This window comes from Vidua chalybeata, chromosome 22 (genome assembly GCF_026979565.1).
Source record: "Vidua chalybeata isolate OUT-0048 chromosome 22, bVidCha1 merged haplotype, whole genome shotgun sequence".
NCBI lineage: Eukaryota > Metazoa > Chordata > Aves > Passeriformes > Viduidae > Vidua > Vidua chalybeata.
In genome coordinates this window covers 7,346,421-7,371,957 of record NC_071551.1, presented here as the reverse complement: position 1 = coordinate 7,371,957, position 25,537 = coordinate 7,346,421, and the positions used below count along the sequence as shown (strand labels likewise).

Here is a 25,537-nt window from a genome sequence, read left to right as displayed (position 1 = left end):
TTGTTTTGCTTAAAATAGCCAGGACTGCTTCTTGAATACTTTTCTATCTCCTTTCTGCTGTGGCCTTCAGTGTAAGCAGACAGCTTGTTCCAGTTGTGTGTGATTACGTCCCTTTGAGGAAATGGTTCCTTCCTTTTGTCACTAAGGTTCAGTGAATTGCTTGTATGCTAAGTAGATGAGACTTTAATTTTAATTAGCATAATGATGTGTACAGCTGTTCTGTCAGAACGCATCGCCCCTCTTTGCAATTTTACTACAGGTTGTAGAGAATGCCTTGATGTGCCTCTCAAACCCTCTTTTGCTTACTTTTGTTTGTGTAAAGGTGACAAAGATGGGGCTTTGTCTCCTGATGTGTGGTTAACAGCTCCCTGCCAGAGAGCCTGGGTTTGATTTCTGTGTGGGGAAGGAAATAAGCTGTTTATCACTGACCTAATCCTAAACCTCCTTGTCTTTCGGGTGGAGGGGGATTATGTTACCTATTGTTCTGCTTCAGAGTAGGCAGAAGTGACCTCTACATTTCTTACTGTTTAATTCTTTAATGGCTCTGCAGCTTTATAGAGCTGGCTCTGAGTGTTGGGTCAGTGTGCACATGTTAATTGTTAATTGTTCTGGGACTTCTTCGGGAGATGTTGGGGGTTCTGCTGATATGGTGTATGTTGGATTAGAAGGCACACACTGTTTAGTTTTATAACAGTGCAGAGCAGCATTTTTTGTCACTTGTTGATGTATGTGGCTGACAGGATATTTCTGAGAGCCAGTGACTGGTAAGAAAAGCAGCTGTGAAGGCAGGGTGCAGAAATGGGTGCAGGATGTTGAGGTTGTGCAGTGCTGGTTTGGCCAAGTGCTTTCCAAATGAAGGCTGTGCCTTTGGAGCATTAGGCTGGGCTCTGACACAGTTAGGGTTAGGTTTCACATCCAAAGGTGAGAACTCAAACTCCAGGCAAACTTTGGAATAAACTCTATTTTAGACAGGTTAGAAGGTGCTGCCTGGGGCTGCTGGAGTCCCCAGCCTGGTGGCTGTGTCACTCTGGCCAGTGGCCACTGACAAACCCTGCCTGGAGCTGGGGTTTGGGCTGCTGCTGGTCCCAGGCAGGCCGTTGGGTTAAAGAATTCCCCGTTGGGTTAAAGAATTCCCCGTTGGGTTAAAGAAATCCCAGTCCTGCTGAGCTGAGAGCTGCTCTCAGGGCTGTGAGTGGCCCCAGGGCTGAGGGTCAGGGATATGGGACAGGAGCAGCAGCATTTTCTGGGCACTGGCAGCAGGAATTCTGCAGCCTGTGCTGCTGGAAGCACTGCCAAGCCCGACTGCTTTCCCGGGGGTGGCTCACGCCTGGGACGGGGTCAGCAAGCTGCACATCACTTTTATTAGTTTTTGTGAGCTGTAATGTTTTGGCCTAGACACCTATTCCTGCTCTGAAGTAACTTTTATTTTTGCTCAAACCTTGTGTATTTAAAGTGCCAGACTCAGTAAATGACACGTGAGAGCACTGAGCAGTTCTGTTTTGTGTTTTAAAGGTAAATAAAATGAGAAATGGTTGCTAAAGCGCTGTAGGCAGGCGCCCTGCTGTTCTGCTGGAAGTGGATATAAACCTTCAGTGCAGTGGGGAGGCCTTACCTGGAGTAATCAGCAGCCCCTGACAGGCAGATTAAGGTGCAAATCTTTATAAATGTGTATAAAAGCATGTCAGGAGGGCACTGGGGAAGCAGGGCTGTGTCAGCAGAGCTGCATAATCCAAACTCATGTCAACTGGACCTTGCTTAGCCTTGCTCCTTTGGCTGCTTCTCCAGTACTTCAGAGCACAGGACAAATTTCTCTGTTACTAAAGACTGGAAAAGCCTTTAATGATGTGATAAATAAAGAGGACCCATAAAATACATGCTATCGGAACAACTGCATGAAAAATAATGTCAGGAATCTTGAAATGAATCAGAGGGAAATCTGGTTTATCATACTTCAGCTGTCTTAGCAGAAGTGAAACTCTTTCCAGAAGAGTGGACAGAAATAGTATTCCTTCCAAAGTTTGCCTGGAGTAGTGGTTTGAGTTCTGACCTTTGGATACAAAGTGAGAACAAATAGGGTTGGAAAATGTAAATGATTAAAACAAGCTGGCCTTCCCTAGGAAACATTTGTGTCAAGTTTATCCAAGGAAAGGGCTTGGTAATTGGAGAAATGTTTTACTAGTGGATGGATAGTATTTGATTGTGATGTGTAGATTTTGTCATGATGTTTTTTTGAGTAATTGGTGTGTTTGGAATTCAGGCATTTTCTAATGTTAGCAGAAGTACAGAAGAAGTGGAGGCTGTAAATTCAGCATTAACGATGTAGCTGTGCTCTTCTCTTGGGAAGGAATGGCAAATTTTGAGAGGAAACTTGGTTTAATTAGTCTTTGAATGTGAATGGATATCACTTTCATTTTCATAAGATGACAATACAGTGTGAAATAACAAATCTGGAATGTGTTAGTACTGGGATCTAGAAGTTTTGATACTTACAGGTTTTTCATTCCTTATTTTTCCCTTTTTTAAAAAAATGAGCTGACTGTAAAAAGCTGTGATTAGGTAAAGCTTTTACTGAAAGCAACCAATTTTGGTGTAGATAATTGCTGCTTCTGTAACACCAATTTTGTACATGAAATATATTTTGTCTTAAGTGCTGATTTGAATTTTCTTGAGACTAGCAAGAAAAAATGTCTTGGTTTTGGCAGTGTTTCCTTTGTGAATCTGCTTATTTGCAGAGATCAAAATGACTTGGTTTTTTTTTGAAATAAAACTGAAATTTTGCTAATAGGCAGTAAGTGTTCCAGCAGCATCTGCAGTTCTGTCCTTACTGTGGGAAGTTCTCTGCTTTTCTGTTCCTGCCCACAGCAGATTTTTGAAGCCAGGCACAGATTGAACCTGGGAACTCAGTTAGCTGTGGTTTCTGCTGAGAAGTTTCCTGGCTTTGCTCAGTGCCTGATGAGCACAGTGCCCCAGTGAGCAGTGAGATCAGTGTGGAAATGACTGAGCCATAACATGAGTCAATACAATTCAAGCACTTAAGGTTGGGGATTTTTTTTTCCTGAGTTTGACATAGTAACAGATCCCTACAGAATTTATTCTTTCAAGCAGTCAAAACACACCGTATTTGCTCCTTTTCCTATTGAAATCTAACAAAGAAGCCAAAAATCAGATTTCCATTTCCTGGTAATAAAGCTATTCCTTTGAGATTAGAGCTGGGAATGGATTTTTTACATATATATATGGCAGTTCCTGCTTAATAATTGAATGTTCTTTGATGTCTTGTGTGCTGAAGTGTGAGAGTATGTGAGACAGAACTCATTTTCCTGTGTGTTTAATATCAGACTGCTGTAACTGGCTTAGAATTGAAGCCCCAGCCCAGGCTTGTCGTTAAAACTGGTATTAAAGAGTTAAGAGCAGCCCAAGGTTATCAGATTGTTGGGAAAGCAATTGCCCTTTCCCAGTGCAATAAAGTCATTATGAGTGGTGTATGAAAATGGGGTGCAGGCTGTTTGCACATTCTGGTGCCTGTCTTTACCAGGAATTGCTTCTCCCCTTTGTGTTGATCTCATCATTTGCACATTCAGAGCATGTTTGGTATTTGCCACTTGCAGCTGGAAATGCTAAGCAGCATTTAAAACCCAAATGATGCCATCTGTTTCTGCGGGGTTTCGGGGAGGTTTTTCAGATCCTGACAGTGTTTCACCTTGGGTCTGTTCTCTTTCTGCTGGGGGAGTGCAGCGTGTTCTGGCTTCAAGTGAAGGGATGGAGGAGCTGCAGGGCTTTTACAGCTTCATCTCTTGGTGCTTCTGTGCTGCCCTGGCAAAGCAGAGGTGGTGCTTGGAAAAAACCCACTCACAGTGCCCAGTTTGTAACTCAGGAGCACGCGACCCAGTGCTCCCGTGAAGTTTTTAAGATTAAAAAAATAATAAGTTTTAGTCTTTAGTGCAAAGAAAATGAGATCTGTGGTTTGAATTATTGTAGTTTGTGACTACAGTAACGTGCAAAATAAATACAGCTGTGATTTTTAAATCAAACTAGGCCTGATTTACCTTGGGGTTGGTAGTTTCACTGGAATTTAGGAGGGTTGGGACCTCGTGTGCCGTGCCAGGTGTGTCCTCTGGTGCCTGTATTTGCCCTAGGAAGATGTACAGCCTCCACGAGTTGCTAAAAGCAGTTGCTGTGGATTTTTAGAGCCTGTAGTCAGCAACAGAAATGGGAATGCAGCTAAACATGTACACGCTGAACTTTAGACTTTGGCTTTTTTTAACAAACACTGCTGTATGAAGTTCTGTTTTGGCACAACACTTGATTGAATCCACGCTTTTGGCTGGGCTCTTCTCTTCCCAGGGCTTGCTGTGGCATCTGAGATGCCAAAGGTGAATATTCCTCTGGTTCTGCTCACCCGTGGGGGCTCCACCGTGGTTTAGGATTCCAGGAGCGTGACAGAGTTCCTGCCAGGGAAATCTCTGCTCAGTGCACAACTCAGCTGAAGTGGAGAGAGTTGAATTAGGAGCACTGTGTGTCAGGTTAATAAAATTCCGAGGGCTTTTCCTGCTCTGTGTTACCCTCACTGGGGTGGATGTAGAGCTGCTGTGGCTCTCACATCCTTCCATGGATGTTTAAAGTGTTCTACCTGTTCTTCTCGGGCACATAAACAAGTGCTTCAGCCCTGGAGAGATGCAAAATAAATAATAAAAACCTCCTGGTGGTTATCTTTAGGAGAGGGTTGAAATTTTCCTGCCTTTTCCAGCCCAAACAGTGCTCGGGACAGCTTCGGTGTATTTTTGTTTTGAAGCATAATGTGTGAGGAAGATAGTGGTTATGTTAGGGGATTTTTTTATTTTTTTGTCTAGATTTATATAGGGATTTTTTCTTAGAACTCTTGCTGTGGTTTTTGCTTTGTTTGGGGTTTTTGCTTTGATGTGTTGTTTTCTGGAGGTTTTGGTTTGGTGGTGTTTTTTTTTTTTTTGTCCCCTCTCCAAAAAAACTGTTATGGGAGTTTTTTTTTTTTTAAACTCTGAGCAGCAAGTGTGGAGTTATCCCTGTCTGGGAAGCCATGGACAAAGAAATAATACACACAGCACTAGTGGGAAATAATGAAAAGTTTCTCACTTGGCCATTGGGCTGAGAGCTTGAGAAATACCCTTCGAAAAGTTTCTTTTTTCTTGGTCTTATCAATACCATTAGATACTAAAATGCTCGGCATTACTTCTTATTTCATGTTTTGAATAAAAAATAGTACATAACTTTGAAAACAGTTTTGAAATGTCACTTCTAGCCAAGTTCATTCTGATTCAAAGGCCAGATCAGCATATGTGAGAAGCAGTCAGCAAGTAATAAATCTGAGCATAGCTGTGTGTGTTATCTCAGGGGAGAGGCTGGAGGACGGCAGGAGAGAGCTGCCTAATCCCTCAAGTGCTGGCTGCATTTAATTAGGTCCCAGTTGCTTGGGCAACTGGCACCTAGTGAATTTTCCTGTGTAGTATTTTGAAAGTAGCTCTTAAGTCAGCTCCTGATTAGGTTAGTGTTTCAGAAAACACTGCCTGACAGGACATCCTTCTCACTCCTGCTTGTTCAGCTGCTCTCTGCTCACGTGCAGGAAATGATGGAAACTTCACAGTCAAGAGTCTTCAAAGCTGAGCTTTTACAAGGAAAACTTCAGTGCATCAGATCCCTAATAAATCATGTAATTTGTTTGGCTGTCTTTGGTTGCTGAGGGATCACAGGTTTTCATTTGAAAGAACAAGGAGATGTGGTAACCCCAGTTTGTTATTGTGGGAATAAAAAAGGTCTTGAAAGACTTTCCTTGGTCAGAGATAGATCAAACACTGCTCTGAGCAGTTTATGGTGCTCTGCTCAGCCTGGTGTCTCCTGCACTATAGACTGCAGGTTGCTTTATTAAACATTTAGTGTTGTTTCAGAGCTGTTAGTGGTGTCTAACCTTAAAGCTTCACCTTGAAAATAGAGTCAGGAGTTTCATATTGCTTCATTTCAGGAAAATAGCCTCCATTTGGAGGGTGTTTTCAGTGTGAGACGTGGCTTGTGTGATCTTCATTTGCATGTAATGGAGTATTAGTGTGTCATTACAAAAGCTGGGAAGATTTCTTTTTTATTTTTCAGTTTTATTTCGTGTGTATGAGGCCACAAACCCAACCTGCTGCCACAGGACTTCTGCCACGTCCTGGCTTTGCTGGTGGCAAGTGATGAGGTGTGGTGGTACCACAGCGTGAAGGAGGCCACCACATTTCATGTGTAGCTTAGTGGTTATTTGCATTGGTTATTCTGTGCTTAATGGCTTAAGGTCTTACTCTGCAGCCTTGTTCTCAGCAGCTTACAAGATCAGACCCAAATACAGGGATCCAGCTCGTGCTGCCACAGCAGATCCTGCCTGAGCCACGCTGGAGTTCAGAGCCTCTGCTGAGAGCCCTGCCAGGAGAAATGATATTAATGTCTGAAGCGTGACCACAGCCAGAAGTTATTTCATGCAGTGTTAAAGTATTTCCTCCTGGTGTAGATTAGAAGCAGATTAATCACTTGGAGCATTTCTTTAATATTTTTTTTCCCTCTTCTCGTGGAAGTTGGGGCCAGTGGTGAAGCCCCTTACAGGTGGGCTTGTTAGCAGTAGGTAGCTGGGCACTGATGGGGTCACTGCTGTAGCAGAGGTGTTGCTGTTTGAACAGAATTTTATAGAGTTGAAACCCCCAATGTGTGAGAGCTGGTCCTTTTTTAAAAAATAGTGCTTAAAATTACTCAGGAGCTCAGTTGGTTGTAGCCCAGGAGCAGTGATGTGGCTGCAAAGAAGGTGAATTTGTCAGTTGTCTTTGAAACTATGTTCTTTTTTTTTTTTTTTTTAGAAGGAACCTTTCTGACTTCCAGAAAAGCAAAGCAGACTGAAGGGAAAAAGCCTGTGAAAGTCTGTGCAGTGAGAAGCCATTGGATGGCCTTGGGGCACTGGGAAATTGGTGTTTGTGGGCTTTGGGAGCTGGGCAGTGTGGGGCTTCTTTGGGAAGTTCACCTCGGGCACTGGGATGTGTGGGAGACTCCCAGACGCAGTTCTGGGGTGAAAATATGTTGGAAGTCAAAGGCTGACATTGACAGCTTTGGTTTCTCTCACTTAAGGTCATGCAAGAGCTCATATGATCCCTTGAAACACAGACCCTCTTTGCAAATACCTTTTAACACGTGTTTGGAGCCCTTGGGCAGGAACCCGGAGGGATAAGGAGCTCTTGTGTAGGACTGCTGCTGACCAACTTATTTTTAAGCAGTGCACCTTTGTCTGACAACTTCGTGCTTATTCTTCCTTGCACAGGATTGTGTCTGTTTGCTTCTCAAATCATTTTCCTGCTGCCTCGTGGCAGAACCTGCTCGTGCAGCCGGAGATTAAAGATCAAAGGTCACCCTTGCAGCAGCGAGGTTTTACTGCTTTAAATGCTGGGTATTTATTAGTGTTTCTGTGCGTGCAATAAAGGAAGCCAGGTGTAATTGAATCCATCTCAGTTGTTAAGCATTCTGAGCTGATGAGGAATAGGCTGCAGCCAGGCTCTAATGTGAGACAGGGCTCAGGCCTGCATTTCACACATGAATAAGCACACTTAATCTCCTGATTACAGCAGCTCGCAGGGAAGGGAACTCTGACGTCTGCTCTGTCATTAACCAAAATAAGCCTCTCCTCGGAGAAAATGAGACCAATGGCTGAAATTAAAGGCAGCTTCTCCAGACAGAAATATCATCTGTCTTCATGCTTATGCATAAAGTGTTTAAAACAGTGGACAAGAAAAAAAATGTCCTCTTAATATCTCTTGCTCATCCTGATAACCTTGTACCATCCTCTGCCCTTTGACTGGGAGCAGGATTTCTTTGTTTCTGCTGGTAGGGAATTGATGGAGCGCTCAAGTGGCACAGCTTTAGTTAGTCTTACACATGGTCTCTAAATCTCAGGATGCTGCTTTCTTTAGAGAGAAATGGCTTTAATTATAGGCACGTTTCCCTGGGCATGTCTGGTCAGGCAGCTCGTGGTGGGAGCCCACCCTGCACTTACTCTTCCCTTTTGAGAAGCTGGGATGCACAACTGTGTCTGGAGTTAAATAAAACAGCTCATGTGGCTGAGGACCAGAGGTTTTGCCTTTCCTGCTCAAAGGGGTTTTCCAAAAATAACCTGATCTAGTTCTCTTTTGGGCGATTTAAATAACTATAGTTTGAAGCTTTCTGGAGGATGAAAGGATTGTGAGGGGACAGCTGAGTGTTCAGCCATTTAAAAATGAAACTTCCAATGGAGAAAAGCTCAGCTAAAAACATGCAGGGAGGGACAGTTTGGTAGACACGTTCCAGAGATGGAGGCACCAAAATAAAATCTAGGATGGAAACTGGAATTAGTTGAGAGTTGGAGATGAGTTCCACTTGCAAAGCAGCAATGGGCTGGTTCTATAAACACCACAAATGAATGTGGTCAGTATTGTGCAGAATTCATTTTTGTCTTAAAATAAGTGACCTACAGGCAGCAAAGCGTGATGTACTGGTGGCTTCAGTAATCAGGCATCCCATAAAACCAGAGGGACACATGGTTCTGTTCCATGGAAGGATTCTTTCCTGTTACCATTAGCTTGGCTGTTATTGTGTGCCAGGAATTTCTCTTTATGCTTTGATTTCTTTGTTGATATTTCCCAGATCTGAATTTACAGCACTTTGGAGTGTTTTTATTTCACCTATTTTAGTAACAATACTACAGACTTCTCTGTTTTTGCCACAGACTTGCCTGTCAGGAAATCCATATGCATGCTTTCAGGCTTTACCCTTGTTGCTTCTCAAAGTCTGTCTATCTATTCAAAATAGATTGCTGTGCAGAACAACAAGTTTTTGTTCAACTTTTTTTTTCCTGTTTTCAATGTTGTTAAGCAACCTCATAATGCAGATGTTTTCATGGCTCCAAATGACTTCAGGTTCCCCAGATAATTGTTCTTGTTCTGCAGGTCCCGTGGGCCTGTTCTCCCCTAACAGGGGAGTTATCCTGCATTATAGGAGGGAGTTATCCCACATTATATGGTCATTTTTTAAAGTTCTGGTTTTTAATGGTGTGATGGGATGACTGTCTACATTACTCAGCCCTGTATTGTGGTAATCACTTACATTAAGGCTGAATGACTTCAGAGAAGGGTAAATACACGGCTTCATATTTATTGTCTGTTTGCTCCCATGTGTTATGAGTATAGAGGCCATTAAAGCAGCTTCTGAAACGACAGCAGGAGCTCTGAGCAGCCACTTAAGGCACGGATCAGTGCAGTGGGCTGGGAGCTGAGGCTGTGCTCCACTCCTGCCCCTGCCCCTGGGCTGCTCTCTGCTCCTGAATCACCCCACAGCAGCCAGCTGCAGGAGCTGGAAGGGGATTTGGGAGGGTGATGTGAGTGTCACAGCCAGGCAGAGACCCGAGCACAGCCCTGTGTCACAGCGAGTGTGCAGGCTGCCCCTGCTGTTCCCTGCCTTCCTCACCAAACACTAATGGGACAGAAAGCCTAGCTAATTGATCTGCTAATTTTGGCAGTGCAGAAACTTTCTAAGATTGCATTGATCTTATGTTGCTGCTCTTGAAGCAGCGTGGAGAGAAAATGTGGCTTATTTGGGATGACAGTACTTTCATGGGAGCCTGTGTGTAAAACTGACCAAGAGCAGGTGTTGTCACATCACTGTTGTGGATGTGGTGCATAAATTGCCCATCCATTTTTGGAGGAGGTAGGAGCTGCTCTGTTCACTCCAAACCTCATTCCCAGCCCTTCAGTCTGCGCTGGGGTCAAAGCTGACTCTTGTAGAATTTCACTCCCAGTCCTTACTGAATTCCTGACCTCTCACAAATAGAAAGCTGTTCTATTTGTCCTCCCCATGCCCATTAGAATAACACAAAGGGAAATGTTACTTTGCTGTCTTGGGTCCTCAGGATTGCCTGGTGTTCCCTGGCAGTTCCTCTTGTGACTCTGAAGACACACCAATAACCTGTCACTTTTCTCTGGGTAAGTGCAGGGATGTCTTTGCCCTGTGAAATCTTGCTTTGCTGCTCTTCCCCCGTTCCTGTGAGTTGTGTAGCATCAGGGCTGTGTTGAAGAGAGGGGCTCAGGGTCTTATCTGAGCTGTCAGCCTGCATGTCTGGTGTGTCACACAGCCCCTCGAGCCGATCTCTGCCCAGCCAGGGCTGTGTCAGTGTGGGTGGAATGTGCAGGGGAGCCGAGCCCTGCCTCAGAAATGTGAGATCTCCTGTTTGCTTTGCTCAGGTCAAGTTGGGTAAATAGCAGGGGGGAAGGAGAGGTCACTGCCTGTCATGGGAAACACCTGGAATTGTGTGCCTGGGCTGGAGTGGCAGTGACCTCCCTGCTGATGGAGCAGGGCTGCCTCTTTCCTCCCCCTGCCCTGGGCATGCACAGAGCACCCAAAGGGAACAAACACGCTTTAATTCATGTACTGACAGGGCTTCCAAGGGCTGGGGGCTGTAAAAATGGAACTCACAGTGACCAGTGCTGGCCACAGTGCTCCAGGGCTGTGTTTGTGTTATAAACTCCAAATGCCAGGGAAGGAGATAAGGGAGACAACTGATTAGAGGCACATACATTACTGGAGAGACTCCTTTTTAAGACTTTAAGCAAATCTTTTTTCCCCAGGAGGGTCCCTGAGCATTCCAGAAGAGATAGTGGGACCCCTTCAACACCCACTGGGCACCAGCAGGATTGGCACAGAGGAGGAAACTGAGCATTTTTACTGACTGGGGTATTAATGTTATGGGGAAAAGGTTTTGTGTGTGTCTGTGTTTACTGGCAGGGAGAGACCTGTGGTTTTGCCCTGTGTGTGGTGGTTGGAAAATTCTGTAGGTAAACCCAGCAGCATCTGGATTTTCAAAGTTGGGGTGAGTGTCTTTAGCAAAATCTCACCCAGCAGTGAAAAACTGTCCAAGAACAGTGAGGTAAAACTCTTGCTGAACTCCCTTTTCCTTTTTTCTTACTTTTTCCTCCTTTTCTTTCTTCTCCCCTCCTCTGCTGGTGTCTCTGAGTTTGCCCTCAGTCTGCAGCTGCTGGGTGTGTTGTTGTCAGTGCTGGCAGTCTGAGATGATGAATGGACCCTGGGAGTGGGGAATATTCTCAGGGATATCCTGCAGGAGCTCTTAGTGTACTTGGTCCCTCTGAATATCTGCAGCTCATATTTTCCATGGCAAACAGGGATAGGGGAAGAATGTGGGAGAAAGTTGATAGCACACGTTCCCAGTCTCTCCTGAAAGCTGAAGGTTAAAGGTGTGTGGCTCCCCTGCAGTTAATGAGCTTTATCAGGGAGCTGGGATCAGGGTGGGCTGTGTGGAAACTCCCCTGCTCGGGCAGGGTGTGAGGGTGTGAGCCCCTGGATTCCTGGAGTTCAGCTCTGCTTCTCTCTGTGGCACCTGAGATTTCCTTTCCTTCATGATTGACTTACCGGCGTTATTTTTCCACAAATGATCTCAAAGCTTTTCTTAAAACCTTATAAATATATGGGGAAACCTTTATGGGCTGTTTTCTCTGTGCCTTTTTTTTTTTTTTTTAAAGTTTTAATCCCTTGCACTTAAACTGAGTTAAAATTCTTCCTTGACATCAAAATTAGAAAAGCTCTGTGGCAGGAACTCTAGCAGTGGCAGCACATAGTTCCTTTAATCTGGCATTTGCTGAAAACATTGCCTTTTTATCTGGCAATATGAGACTAAAAGCTTACAGAAGAATGGCCCTGTTGTGTTTATTAAGACTGGTAACACATGACCAAACAAATCTTGTTAAAAGATTTATCTGTCTAGCTTAAACAAGAAAAAGGAGCTCTTCTCCATATTTTTAGTTGCCCTGCATTCTTAGATGCCTTCCTGTTACAGTCTTGTAGCACTTCTGGTGCTTGCTTTCACATTATCTTTAAAACCTGACTCTTTAATTCTGGTTAAGAGGTTTAAGTACTTAATGTGCAGTGGTGCTATATGTGCCCTTTGCTCTCACAGGGGTTTCCAGGTGTCCAGACAAAACAACTCTGTGGAGCAGGTAACTTGTAGGAGTAGCAATGTCCTCCTCTCCAGGCTGGGATTGGAGTGTGAGAAGGGTTTTGTGGCTGTAAAAAAGGTTGAAACTTTAATTTGAACTAGATTCAAAATGCTGGGGGGTGTGTGGGGAAATGAACCAGGTGAACACGGGGTAATGATCAGTTGAAAATAATGGTTATTAACTTCTGCACTTCAGATTATTAGATGAAGTTAAAGGTTAAATTGTGCCTGCTGGATTTCTCCAAAATCCTGGTGGGAAATTCTCGTTTCCTCATCACTGGAGACCTGAGCATTTTAACAGGAATGTCAACATTTGAATATGATGGGACATTGTCAGTATCTGCATTTTCTGCTACAAAGCAGAGAACAGGAGACTTTAGTGAGTAACTCTGCAAACACATTTTTGGCTCGTGTTTGATCTCTAAACAATTCAGGATAAAAAAGACCTTGCAAGTCTGATAGCAGAGTGGGTGGAGATAAAGAAACTTATCCCAGAGTGCATGTAATAAACTTATTGAAATGGCATATCCTGAGGATCCAGTTAGAAAATAACAACAAAAAGGTCTTAGGGTGTGACTGCAGCGAAGTTAAGGTTTTCCCTCGGCTTTTTCAATTTGAATTGAGCAAATAATGGATGGGGGCTGTTCTCTGCATGGCACACTCAGCTCCTGTGAAGTGATAGTTCCCTTTGAGCTTCCCTGGCTTGCTCCCGGGGTGAATTCCCTGTGCCAGGAGAGTGCATTGCTGCCAAAGGCAGCCCCTGCCCCGCAGCCCGTGGTGCTGTACCCTGCACGCCTTGGCTGGGGCAGAGGGACACAAGCAGCTGCTCTGGTGGGGTTTGGTGCAGAGAGAACGAGCAGCTGCCAGGGAAAATGCCCAGAAAGCCACAGCCCAGAGCTTGGCAAACCCCAGTGCAGAATTTAGTGCTGCCCTAATCCCAAATCCAACGTGTGTTTCATTGCTGCAGGGAGCAGGGAAGGAGCTCCCAGTGCTTCTGTGCTTTCTGTCACGGTGGTTTTGGGGTCCCGTGTTCATTCCTCATTGCACAGACAGCGGCACAAGCGCTGAGCCCACTCAGCAGCTGGAGCTGGTGAGTGATGTTGAGTCAGCAGAGCAGTTTTCACAGTGCTCACATAGGGAGTGATCAGGCAGCACGTGGAGTTTGTAGCAGCTTCCTGTTCTGTGGTGGGTGAAAAATGAATGTGAGAGGTGTTTTTTTCCTGCTACAGCTACTCTGAAAGTTATGGAGCTGCTTTATTCTTAGACAGAAGTAGTCAGTGCTTCATGGTGATGTTGGTTTAATCGTGCAAAATCTTTCAAGTTGAGTATTGGGGGCGAAATCGTCTTGGAAATGTGATATATTTATGTAGGAAAGCAATGGCTGTGAAAATTATTTTTTATGGGATCTCCCTGAAATGGGAGCTGGGAGGAAAGTGGCCATTTGAGTGGAAATTTCACAGATGAACAGACTGAGCAACGTGTGGCACACACTGCTTCTTGCACAGCCCTCCAGTGAATGAAATAATCTGAACATGGTGTTTGTTTATTCAGTGTTACTCTATGCAGAGCTGTGTTGTGCAAAGAAATTAAACCCAGGAAAAAAGATCCCCGTAGCAATTGGACTTGTAATAAAAAGACTGAAGGATTTCTGTGAAGTGCTTTACCCAGCAGGCACCCGGAGCTCACTGGGTTTGCTGTGGTGTCGGCCTCAGGACAGGCTCCACTGCTGAAAAGTGCTTCACTTGACATTTACTTTCAAATTAAAGTTTAGCAAGGAGCAGCCTGCGCTGGAATTGTGGCTTTCTCAGAATTGTTTGCACAGCTCTGGCTCCTTGAGACTTACACAATACGAGGTGGGGCTCAGAGTGTTTCAGATGCAGGTAAAATAAATATGGATGCATTATCTGTCAGTTACTAATCAACTTCTTTATTTGTCCTTAAGACAGGAACTTTTAAAATCATTTTGCCTTTAAGTTTAGAGGTGTGGGGTGGTTGGCACCTTCTTAGCTCTTCATCCTGAGGCTTCAAGGAGAAGCCCTGGAGCTGGCCAGGTTTCAAACTTGCTCTTTCTGTCATTTACTACCCATCCTCAATAATGAAATGGTGACTGATGGGGATTTTTAAAATTGGAAACGGTTTAAAGGAAAAAAATGGACATTTTGCACTTGTCAGTCCAAGGAAGGTGCTCATGCCAGAAGAGGGGTGTGATCCTTTCACTGAAGTGATCTTTGTATGAACAGCAATAGGAAAAAACCCAGGCTTTGCTGCTGGGGAATTCCCTCCCCTCTGGAAATGTGTGAGGTTTCTTCCTGAATCCCTGCAGGCTCTCAGCATTCCCTGGCAGCTGCCAGGCTCACTGGGGTGCTCTCCACTGCAGCTCCATCCCATCCCCTGGGAGCTGGCAGAGGTGCTGGGGGCAGAGCAAACAGCATCATTTCCTACCTGCCCCCGAGACCCCCGGCACAGCCTCTCTGCAGCAGCACAAGCAGTCTGCCCCTTCCTGTGTCTGTGTGTCCCTTCTTCTTGTGTCTGTGTGTCCCTTCTTCTTGTGTCTGTGTGTCCCTTCTTCCTGTGTCTGTGTGTCCCTTCTTCCTGTGTCTGTGTGTCCCTTCTTGTGTCTGTGTGTCCCTTCTTCCTGTGTCTGTGTGTCCCTTCTTCCTGTGTCTGTGTGTCCCTTCTTGTGTCTGTGTGTCCCTTCTTCTTGTGTCTGTGTGTCCCTTCTTCCTGTGTCTGTGTGCCCCTTCCTGTGTCTGTGTGTCCCTTCTTCTTGTGTCTGTGTGTCCCTTCTTGTGTCTGTGTGTCCCTTCTTGTGTCTGTGTGTCCCTTCTTGTGTCTGTGTGTCCCTTCTTGTGTCTGCCTGCCTCTTCTTCTCCCTGCCTCCTCTGCTGCTCCCACTGCTGCAGGAGCAGGAGGGACGGGAGCATTGAGGGCTGAGATCTGTGTAGGGCTGAAGGAATTTCCAGTGCACGGGATCGGGGACTCCTCAGCTGACTTCTCAAAAATCAAACCAGCCTTTTTCCTTCTCTGATGTGGTTTCAAAAGCTTAATGCATGAACAATCAATGTTCTCAGGTCCCTGCCTTTCAGACATTCTACACCATGGGCTAATTCTGAGTTGCACCACGTAGTAGCTTCCTGGAAACTTAGGAACTGGATGTGGGCAGATTCAGCATTATTGGTGGATTAGGGGGAAAAAAAAAAGGTAATTTGTCTTTGTGAGTTGAACGCCTCCTTTTGGAAATATCCTGCTTTCATGAAAGGTCCTGCTTTTATATATGGAAAAGCAGATTTCATTAGTGCAGTTGTGACTACTGTGGTTTGGTTCTGTTTCAATTAATTAATTCCTGTAATCTGTGGATTACAGGTTAGCTCTATTTTTGGCAAAGCAGGGTAGGGGCAGGACTTGCTAACAGATTGCCCTGGAAGTGGCAGATGGCATCCCTTACCCTGTACCAGCTTTGTAGGGCATTGCTTGGGAGCGGTGGTGAGATGTAAAACAATACTGCCATTTGCTGAACTCCCTCATTTGCTTCCAGAGGAAAGCTGGAGCCTCTTCCTCTTTGCACTTGTCCTTTCTGAAATGTTTTATGGGTTTTGTTTTTGGCACTGGCATGCTCCCTGTTAGCTCCAGGTATGAAGTGATACCTGCTCTCAGCGGGCACTCCCCATCCCAGAAGTTATTACGTGTCTGCAGTGAACTGGAGAATTTTTTTAAGGAATTGAGGGATCTTTTTTGAGGATGGAGGTAGCTTCAAACATTTACAGACACTGAAGTTACCATTTCTGTGAAGTCTTCAAAAGGTTGCTTTGTATTTTACTGCTTGTGCTTTCCACACTGAATTGCTGTAGGATGCGGGGTTTTATTCGGTTTTAATTTTTATCTTAAGGGATTGAAAGAATTTGGAATACTAACGTGGGCTTTTTCCCTCTTTCTCTCCCCTCACCTCTTCAAGAACCTTTTTAAAACGCTGGGGTTGTTGGAGTGGTTGAATTTTTCCTGGCTTTGAGTGAGAAATTCAGAAGACTGAAGCCCAGGCTCACTGTCTACCTTTCACGGAGGCCCAGCCGTGAGAGGACAGAAGAAGGCACGTGGCGAATCATGACAGCGGACAAGGAGAAAGACAAAGACAAAGAGAAGGACAGGGACAGGGACCGGGACAAGGAGCGGGACAAGCGGGACAAGGCGAGGGAGAGCGAGAACTCGCGGCCCCGGCGCAGCTGCACCTTGGAGGGAGGCGCCAAGAACTACGCGGAGAGCGAGCACAGCGAGGACGAGGACAATGACAACAACAGTGCCACCACCGAGGAGTCCACCAAGAAGAGCAAAAAGAAACCCCCCAAGAAGAAGTCGCGCTACGAGAGAACGGACAATGGCGAGATCACGTCCTTCATCACCGAGGACGACGTGGTGTACAGGCCTGGAGGTGAGCAGCTCTCGTTTCGTGTTGTCTCCGGTGCCCCAGAGCTGCTCGGTGTGCTCCTGGGAACTGCACTTATCCCTGTCCTGGGCCAGGCTGCAGCCTTCCCCTTGCAGGCAAGTGTGGCCGTGCATGGGAAGCTGCTGGCTGTATCTGGTGGTGTCTGATTTGTGGGAATGAGCTTAGCTCCCCTTTGGAAAAGAGCCACCCTTTTTGCTTCCTGTTGCATTAATTATCTGTGCATCACATGGAGCCTCTGTCCCTGGGAGTTTGGAAACTAAATTGGATAATGCATTAAATGCTTCACTCCCACTTTGGAGCGAGACCCACCCTGAGCTGGGGGGATGTGCAGACATCCTCAGCCTTTCTGGCAAGCTTTTCTGGGAATCTCTGGTTGCTCTGTGAAATACAACCCCGATGAGTGAGGGTCTCAGAGCTGCTGTTGCACTGGTTCCACCCCTCGTTCCTGCCTCTGCCTGTGCCCAGCTGTTGGGCAGAGCAGTGCTGGAATCAGGGATGTTTTGGGGACAGCACCAGCAGCTTGCAGTGTGCTCTGCACATCTTGGATGTGCCTCTGAATTACTGCCAAGTTCACAGGAATTTTTTAGGCTCTCATGTAAGGTTTCAAGGTCTAACCTGTGGCTGCTGCCAGGGAATGTTTTCCTCAAACTGCGCTTGAGATTACCCAGCTCCCATTTGTGGGTCCAAGCCTCCCTGTCTGTCTGCCCAGCACTTTAAAAGTGCTGCCTGGAGTTTGTTCCCCAAGGCTGGGGTTGTGTTTGGCTGCTCTGTTGGCAGCACTGCCTAAAGGGCCCTGGCAGTTTCATACCCTGCAGTGGCACTGCTGGGGCAGAGCAGAGATGGTGTCAGGCTGGAAACAGGGAGCCAGTGAGGTCAGATCCTGTCTGATTTTCCACGAGGAGCTGCTCAGCTGAGCTGCAGCAATCTCCTGAGGTCAGAGGGGGTGTTGGAGGTGCTGCATGCAGTTTTAGTGGCTGTGAGTGCTCGTGCTGTGTGTGGGGACACGTCCAGGTGGGATGTGCAGCGTTCCGTCCTCCTCCTCCCACGGGAGCCTTGAGCAGCCTGGCTTGCACTTAGCTCTACCAACATTAGTCAGAATAGCTTCTCTCTTGAAATGCCTCAGCTTCAATTTCAGCTCATTTCATCAATCACTGCAAAGGAGCTGTTCTTGCCATGGTGTCAGGGCTCATGGCTCAGTAATATTTGTTTTTCAGCAGGGGCAACTGGGAGCCTGCAGAAGCGTCAGCTTTGGTGGCAATCTTATTTTCAGTGTCAGAGGATGAAAAATAATTCAGAATCTGTTGAGAACAGCTGTTGTGTGGGCCCAGGAGTACAATGTGATTCACTGGCTTTATTGCAAAAAGAGTTTGCTTAAAATGAAGATGGGAAATCAGTTTGTGGTCTCAATTTTATCCTGTAGAAGGATGGAGCAGTGGCTGTGGCTGATCTGGAGGAGGCTGTCCAGGGAAAGAGCAAGGAAAGCCATACTGTTTGTGACAATGGGGACATTTTGTAGCTGTCCTGTAACTGAAATCCCTGCTTATTAAATTTTACATTTTGTCAATAGTAATCAGCATAAGAGATGTACCCTGGCATTGACACTTTTCTGTTGTGTGGGCTCTTTGTGCTGCTGTAAGACTTGTCTTGGAGACTGCTGAGAGTGATGAGAGCAAACGTGAGCTCAGCTCTGGGGAGACCTGGGCACAGCTGGAACCTTAACTGAATACACCCACTTTTAAATTTGATTTTAAAGGGAATTTCTTGTCAGGAGTGAGATCTTGACTCCACATCCCTGTGCTGGAGGTGTTCTAAACCAATGTTAGCATCCATTACAGAAGGAGCTCTTCAGCTCCTTACATACACGGAGATGTATTTGTGGCTAAGGGTGAAAATTACATTAATTTTAAGAGGGTTTAGAGAGTTTAAATTAATGAGACACAGCAAGGATTAGAAAGATGAAAATTAAAGGTGTGAGCAGAAGGGATAGCTATCTTCAGCTTACATCTTCTGGGCTTTAAGGAGAGGAAATCCTTTCCAATCATTTGATTCTTTCTCTTAAGTGCTCTCATCTGACGTGGACAAAAGTTCAAGGTCTGCATTTCTTGGTTAAAATCTCATTCTGTGCTTACCCCACTGCTGTAGAGTACTTAATCCAGCACTTAATTCTGCTTTTTTTCCTGTGCTGAACTCAGCAGCTGTATTGGAGTAATAGCAAATAAACTGTAAATAAACAGATAATCAAGATCATTGAATTTTTTTAGAGTGAAAGGTTTCACTGTATTGTTACCATGTAAATACTGCTCTTATTAATTTGCATAGATATAATGAATGTGAGCACAGCTTTAAATAATGTATTAAGAAGAATTGAGTAGGGCTTAGACAACACTATGCAATTAATCTTCTCTACTTTGCTGGAAATCACACAGGCCTATCCTAAAAGCTTGTTGGCCCAGTTCCCCATCTGTCCTCTCAGTTTCCACAACCTCCCTCCCATTTCCTTCCAAATCTAATCTCTGGGGTTTTCCTTCTTTTTCCCCTTGCAGTTCTCACCTTGCTGTTGTCAGATTGCCTGTTGGAATAACATTAATTTTTGTTGCACAGGGTATATTCAAATTTGCTTTAGGCTTCCTAAGCACAGGGAGATGACAATGAAAGAGAGTTGTGTTAAGACTGAGAATTATTTTTTTTTCTTCTCTTGGATTTCAGTTAGATCATTTAATGCTGATTTTCCTTCCATTTCCCATGCAGACTGATCCCTTCTATGTCCCTGGCTTTTGGCAGAATCCACCTCAGGAAGGGCTGTGATTGAATTAAAGGCACGGAATGGGTGCTGAGGATATTGGTGCTGCTGTGGGGTGCTGGGTGAAAGTCTGACTTGGTTTGGAGCCTGGGCAGAGCAGGTGACTGTCACCTGGAGATGGGGACAACGTTGTTTGCTTTGCCTACGTAGAACCATTTAAAAGGATCTGCAGGAATTAAAAGGATTTGTGAGGATCTGTTTCTGCAGTGACATCAGTGGCTGTGCAAGCAGCCCTTCAGCAGGAGGTAAGGCAGGGTGAAATGCTGAAATGCCCTGCTGAGCCTGCAGGATCCAGCAGCACAGCGTGCCAGCCTGCAGGACAGGGAGGGGAGGGCACAGGGACACCTGCCCTGGGCACCTGGCAGGGTCTGCCTCAGAGCCATGCCTCACATCAGCACCGTGGCAGCACATCCTTCTCTCTCGCAGGATTTGTCATAGAGGAGCACAGAGGGAAGAAAGAGAAAACAATTTCTATTCCTGCTCCTTGTTTTCCCATGTGGAATGTGTTTGGAGAATTGTTTACCTGGGGTGGTTGCTTGGTTGGGTTCTGGTGAGGATTGTTTGAACCTGGTGGCCAATCCAACCCAACCCAATCCAACCCAACCCAATCCAATCCAACCCAATCCAACCCAACCCAATCCAACCCAATCCAATCCAACCCAACCCAACCCAACCCAATCCAATCCAACCCAATCCAATCCAACCCAACCCAACCCAATCCAATCCAACCCAATCCAACCCAACCCAATCCAACCCAATCCAATCCAACCCAATCCAGTCCAATCCAATCCAACCCAACCCAATCCAACACAACCCAGCCCAACCCAATCCAACCCAACCCAATCCAACCCGATCCAATCCAATCCCATCCCATCCAATCCAATCCAACCCACCTGTGGCTGCACTCTCAGAGAGGGTCACGAGTTGTGAGTGGGTTAAAGATGGGAGTTAGAAAAGCAGGTTTGTAGTTTTAGTATCTCCTTTAAATAGCATATTAATGTGTTATAGCATAGTTCTAATAAGGAAATCATTCAGCCTCCTGAGCTGGAGTTGGACATCAGCATTTCTTCCCACCAGCTTCACCTGCATTTACAATAAGCACTGCACAGGCTGGGGAGCAGCTCCCATGTGCAGGGACTGACATGTGCCACTGCAGCTGCTGAGAAAAGTGGCCAGGCCAGAATTCAGTATAAAAATACACATAACACAAGCAGGAACTTCTGCTGTAAGCTTTGACGTTCTGGCAAGTGTATTTTGGGCTGCTGGAGCTGCAAGGAGGAAAGTTAATTATTTTCTGGGTGGTTTTAATTTTAATTTGTTGCTTGGGCAGAAGGAAGGAATGCAGGGAAATGATTCTTTCAGCTGTACATTGTAATTTTAGGAGGTCTTTGCCCAGACTGTTGTGTTCTGTGCATGTTGTGTGGGTTTGTGATGTGTATTTTTGCACATGTGGGCTTCTCTTCCCTCAGAAGCTCCATAGTTGATATGAGCATGTGCTCTAGAATGGTGCAATCTGTATTTTCCTCTTCTTTTGAAAGTCTGTTAGCATTGTGATAGGAGATTGTTGAAATAATTCAGTGACAGACTTTCAGCTGCTGTAAATAGGAGTAACCTTAGACTGTGCTGCTTCATGTGGTTGTGAAAGTCCCCTTATTTTTCACACTTCCACCACTGTTTTCAACTTTTCTGCATATGTGAATAGTGGTGAGGAAAAATATTATCTTCAAAACTTTTGTTTTAATGGAAACAAATGCATTCATTGCCCATTCCTCCTTTGGTAATTAAAAGAAGGAAGAACATTAAAGAAAAGGCTTGGATTAGTAGCTGAGCCTTAAAACATGCCAGGAGAGTTAAGAAAATGCATGAGAGCATCACAGGAGGGTTTTCTTTGAGGCTGATTGAAGTGTGCAGGGCAGGAACAGCCTGTCCCAGGCTCTGTCCTGTGCTGGGACATCCCAGGGCTGGAATTAGTGACCTGGCACTGGGATTTTAGGGCTCAGGTGGAGAATTCTGAGCATGGAAGAGAGCAAAGGCTGCACTGGAGCCCGGCTCAGCCCCTGGTGCAGAGGTAACTTTTGTCCCTGCTGTCAGTACAAACAGTGAGCAGGAGCCAGACTGGATTAAAAAAGACATTTACTGAGTTCACATTTCCTTCTAGCAGGGAAGGCACTGCTGTGTCCAGGGCAGCTGCTGGGGCCTGACAGATGGAGCCTTAAGTGCAGATCAAGGTTGAGCTGGCAAATGGATTCCTCTGGCTTTGTTTGGCTCTGGATAAATTGCAGAGAGCAGCTCGGAGGGGCTGGGGGTGCCCAGGCTTGGGTGTGTGGCTCTGGGGATGTGGATTCACCATTAGTTTTCCATCCTGACCTCATCATTAGGCTTGAAAATGAAGGAGCAAGGTGCCAGTGCTGAAAGGAAATAAATACACTTGTGCTGCAAGCTGAGCTTCACAGCTGCTGTACTGTTCCCTGGGAAGGGCTCCTCAGAGCCTTTTACAGGCAGGAAAACTTCTCCTTTCAGGAGACACGTGCTGCTTGTGAAACGTGGGGTGATTTTGCAGGGGCTCTTTGCAGGTGGGCAGTCTGGGGCTGGCAGGCAGCAGTGGGGCTCAGGGGTGTCAGGGTTTGGGGCTGCACTGCTTCTGCTTGAGGACACCCAGGTGAAGCCCATCACATGCTGATGAGGTGTGCTGTGTTACACTTCAATTCTCATAAGGACAGCGGAGGGAGAGGAGTTCAGGAGCCACTTGGTGTTGGTGACGGGCTTGGGAATAGCAGAGTTCTCTTGGTGGGCTTGAGGCTGTTGAGAATAAATCAGGTGGGGTCATGAGGTGCATTTTTGGTGCTCTTTGTCCTTCTGTCCCCCACACTGTCCATGAAGAGCTGTGGGAGGCAGGTGGGGTTTCACGTGGGGATTTGTGAAGCATCACTGAGGAGCACTGGGGGCAGGTGTGGCACCTCCAGCAAAAGTTTTCTGTGGCCTTCAGAGGCCAGAAAAAGCCTGTCAGAGGTGGCACACGTGCTGCAAAGCTTATCTGCTGCTAGAGGAGGAGTTTCAGACGAACTGGTTATTTAATTGATTTCTTTTATCAGCCTGGATTCTTGTTCTCACCCCTCCTCCCTTTTCATGTGTTTAATTGAAAAAACATCTCCGAGGCAGGAGGAGCCCCTGGCACGAGGTGGGGGCTGAGCAGACACGATGCCTTTGCTTGCAGCGTGGCATTTTTGGTGACACAGCTTCATGTAAAAAGGTGCTTTGTACCAGATCTGTTAATGAAGGATGTGTGGATGCACCTTACAAGGAGAGCTGTGCAGTGTTGTGGACATGCTTGAAAAGTGCAGGAAAATAATTGGTGTGGGAAATGATGTAGCTGGGGGCCTGAGCTGCAGAACAGTTGCTTTTATGAAATTGGGAGCTGCAGAGTACAATTAGCTGTCATTAATTTTGTTGAATAGAAATATGTTCCATTTATTGTACAATCAGGAGCCAGGCTTGAATGAGTTTAAATAGATGAAATCTAAATTATACTGACAGTCCATTAAACAGCAGCAAAACCCCTTAAAGAAAATGGATTCACTATGATACCGGTTTATAATAAAATCATTTGCCAAATAAGAACTATAGTCCAGGCACTGGGAATACTCCTGTGAGCTTCAAATGAACACAGTAAATTGCTTGAGCCATTTATTGCAGAGCAGGGCTCCAGCTCGTCGTTCCCTGACAAGGAGCCAGCAGCGTTGCTTGAAATCTGCTCAGCAGGAAGTGACACTAAAAGATCAGACTGGCAATTTGTTTGTTGTCAGCCATATGGGGGAAGAGAGGCAAGTGCACAGCTCCCTACCTGTCAGTGGGAATGCTGCTGGAGCCCAGAGCACGTGTTTGGCATTGCCAGGGCCCTCCTCGCTGCCTCTCCGTGTTTGTCACTGAGCCACCTTCCAAAGGCATTGCTGCTGCTGCTCGAGGTTTGTCTCCACTGCTGACCTTTGTGTGCAAGGCTTTGGCAATTTTCCTGAGCTTGGGCTGCAGGCAAGTTCAGATTTCAGCCTTTCAACTCCCTGAATGTTGGTTCTGAGCCTTTGGAAGGTACCACTGGCTCACTGATGATCTGTGAGTGCTGGCACCCTGCTCCTAATCCCATTTAACTGCCCGTGGGGTGCTGACATTTAACCTGGAGCACCTGGGAGGGTCCTGGGCTTCCCACTGGCTCTGGCAGAGCAGTTTCTGACCAGGGTTGCCTGCTCAGGCTTCCTCAGGGGCTGGCACAGGGCTCTGGGGCTGCTGAGCCTTTTCATTTCAGGCACCAGGATGAGCAATGTAAATAGTCCTGATTTCAGGAGTGTAAATATCCTTCAACTGCTGGTGCCACAGCTTGAGTTCAGGGTTTATACATGTCTGTAGACACATGCAAGGAGTGAGCTGGAGACCTGAGGGGGAGGGATTGTAGAGAATTCCTTGACAAAGGCTTTCAAGGAACATCCTCCCTGTGGAAGTGTGTGCTGTGCAGAGAGCCTATGGCTTTGTTCCTTGGATGATGGAAGTGTTGACTCATTAGGTAAGACATGAAAGGGTTCTAATTGTGAAGCTGGTTACTACAAAAACTGCAGCATTTAAGCTGCTGAAGGTTCAGAAAATGGAGCTGGTTGGGGTGTTTTTCCAAGAGAATTTTTTACGTCCATGCATTGAAGCTCTAATTTTAAAAGCAGCTTTGAGTGTGGGAATATTAATGTAACCCTTCAGAACTAGGGCACATCTGGTGAATATCACAAGCCCAAAGGCAGAATGACTCTGTACCATGTGTCAGGGAAATGCTTCATCTCCAGTGGGACGTTTTACACGGAATAGGGAAGTGAGCAATGCACTCATGGCTGCAGACAGGCAGGGAATCCAGTGGCTGTGCAGGGGACTCAACATTTCCTTACTCTTTTGCAAAGGTTACAGAAAGCCCTTTTCTTTTTATTTTTATTGTTAATTTTCTTTCAGAGCATTTGCTGGTTTGTCATTGCTAAACTCTGTGATTGATGTTGAGGTTGACATTCAGATGTTGAATTTGGCCGAGTTTTGAGTGGCTGATGTGAGTGCTTCTGTAAATACTCTCCTTTTTCTGGAGGGCATCTTTCGAGTTTCTGTCATCCCCAACCTTGCTGTGCACCTGGATAAACTTGTTTTTCTTATCTGCCTGGCCTCTCCTGCTTTGGAGCCTTGTAACTGGATGTCATCATTGTTTTAGGGCTTGGCAGGCAGCCAGCAGTGCCTCCCTCTAGTGCAACCCAGAGCAAGTCTTTATCCTTGGGAGATGCCACATCCCCTCACTCTGTGCCAGCCATTCCACAGGGCTGCTCAGCTGTTGGTGCTGCCTGATAAAACTCTGGAAAATGAGGCTTGCACAGCCCAGATACCGAGGGGAAAAAAAAGAAAAAGCTCTTGCAAGTTGTGGTGCTCTGTGTGTGGAATCTCACTGGCTCCCCTGTGAGTCCCCAAGAGCTCCTGGAGGAGCTCCTGGAGGAGCAGGACGTGCGTGGATGGTCCCTCTGGGTGGCTGCAGCCGTGTCCAAGTGCAGTGATCAGCCAAGGAAATGTGGGATAACCAGGGCTGTGGGAATACCTGGGTGTGGTGAGATTGCTGGAGCTTCCAAACGAGCTGGATTTGAAACGTGTCTTACAAAACTCCGAGATTTTGGAGGTTTTCTGTAGAAATCCAAGAAAGTCCACGGAAAATCCCTGCTAGGACAGTGGTGTTTGTTGTCTCTCCTGTGTTTTGAACAGCAGCTCCTTATCTGTGTGTGAGAGGGGTCACCAGGACGTTCCTTTAAATATTTGCTTGGCTTTGGGGTTGGCATCTTTCTGTTTAGCAAGCCCTGTGTGAGTTTGCTGAGTTCCAAGGTCAGGATCATTAATCAGGCACTTCTCTCCCATCCGTGCTGTGTTTTCATTCCGAGGGCACTGCTTTTGTTGTAGTTATTGCCAAGACTGTTTTCAACACAACAGACCTTATGTTACAGCAGCCTTGGAGAGCCCAGTTGTCAAAAGCAAACAAAAATAATTACTGTGTTTCTGTCTTGTCAAATGTAATTCGAGAAAGCGCAGGCCTTCCCCGAGGTAAATCTAATTTAAGTTTGCTGTGTTTCATCTATGATTGGTTGCCTTGGTTTTCTTCACAATTAGAAGAGAAAATATGTTAGTGCTTGGTTCTTAATGGCAAGCTGACCACGAAAAATCTGATTACTTTCCTCTCTTATTTTGGTCTGGTTCATAGGCTGTGACCTGGTCATTGTTATTAACT

General features: G+C 45.9%; 1 protein-coding gene across 4 annotated transcripts in view; it reads left to right on the top strand.

The window, feature by feature from the left end:
• RERE (arginine-glutamic acid dipeptide repeats) overlaps positions 1-25,537 on the top strand; it is a 173,698-nt gene that overhangs the window by 39,702 nt on the left and 108,459 nt on the right. For all 4 annotated transcript variants that reach the window (XM_053963019.1, XM_053963018.1, XM_053963016.1 and 1 more), the window contains exon 2: positions 15,972-16,442. In XM_053963019.1, coding sequence (XP_053818994.1) covers positions 16,118-16,442 — 325 coding nt within the window. In that variant the 5' untranslated portion in view covers positions 15,972-16,117. The remainder of the gene's footprint in view (positions 1-15,971; positions 16,443-25,537) is intronic.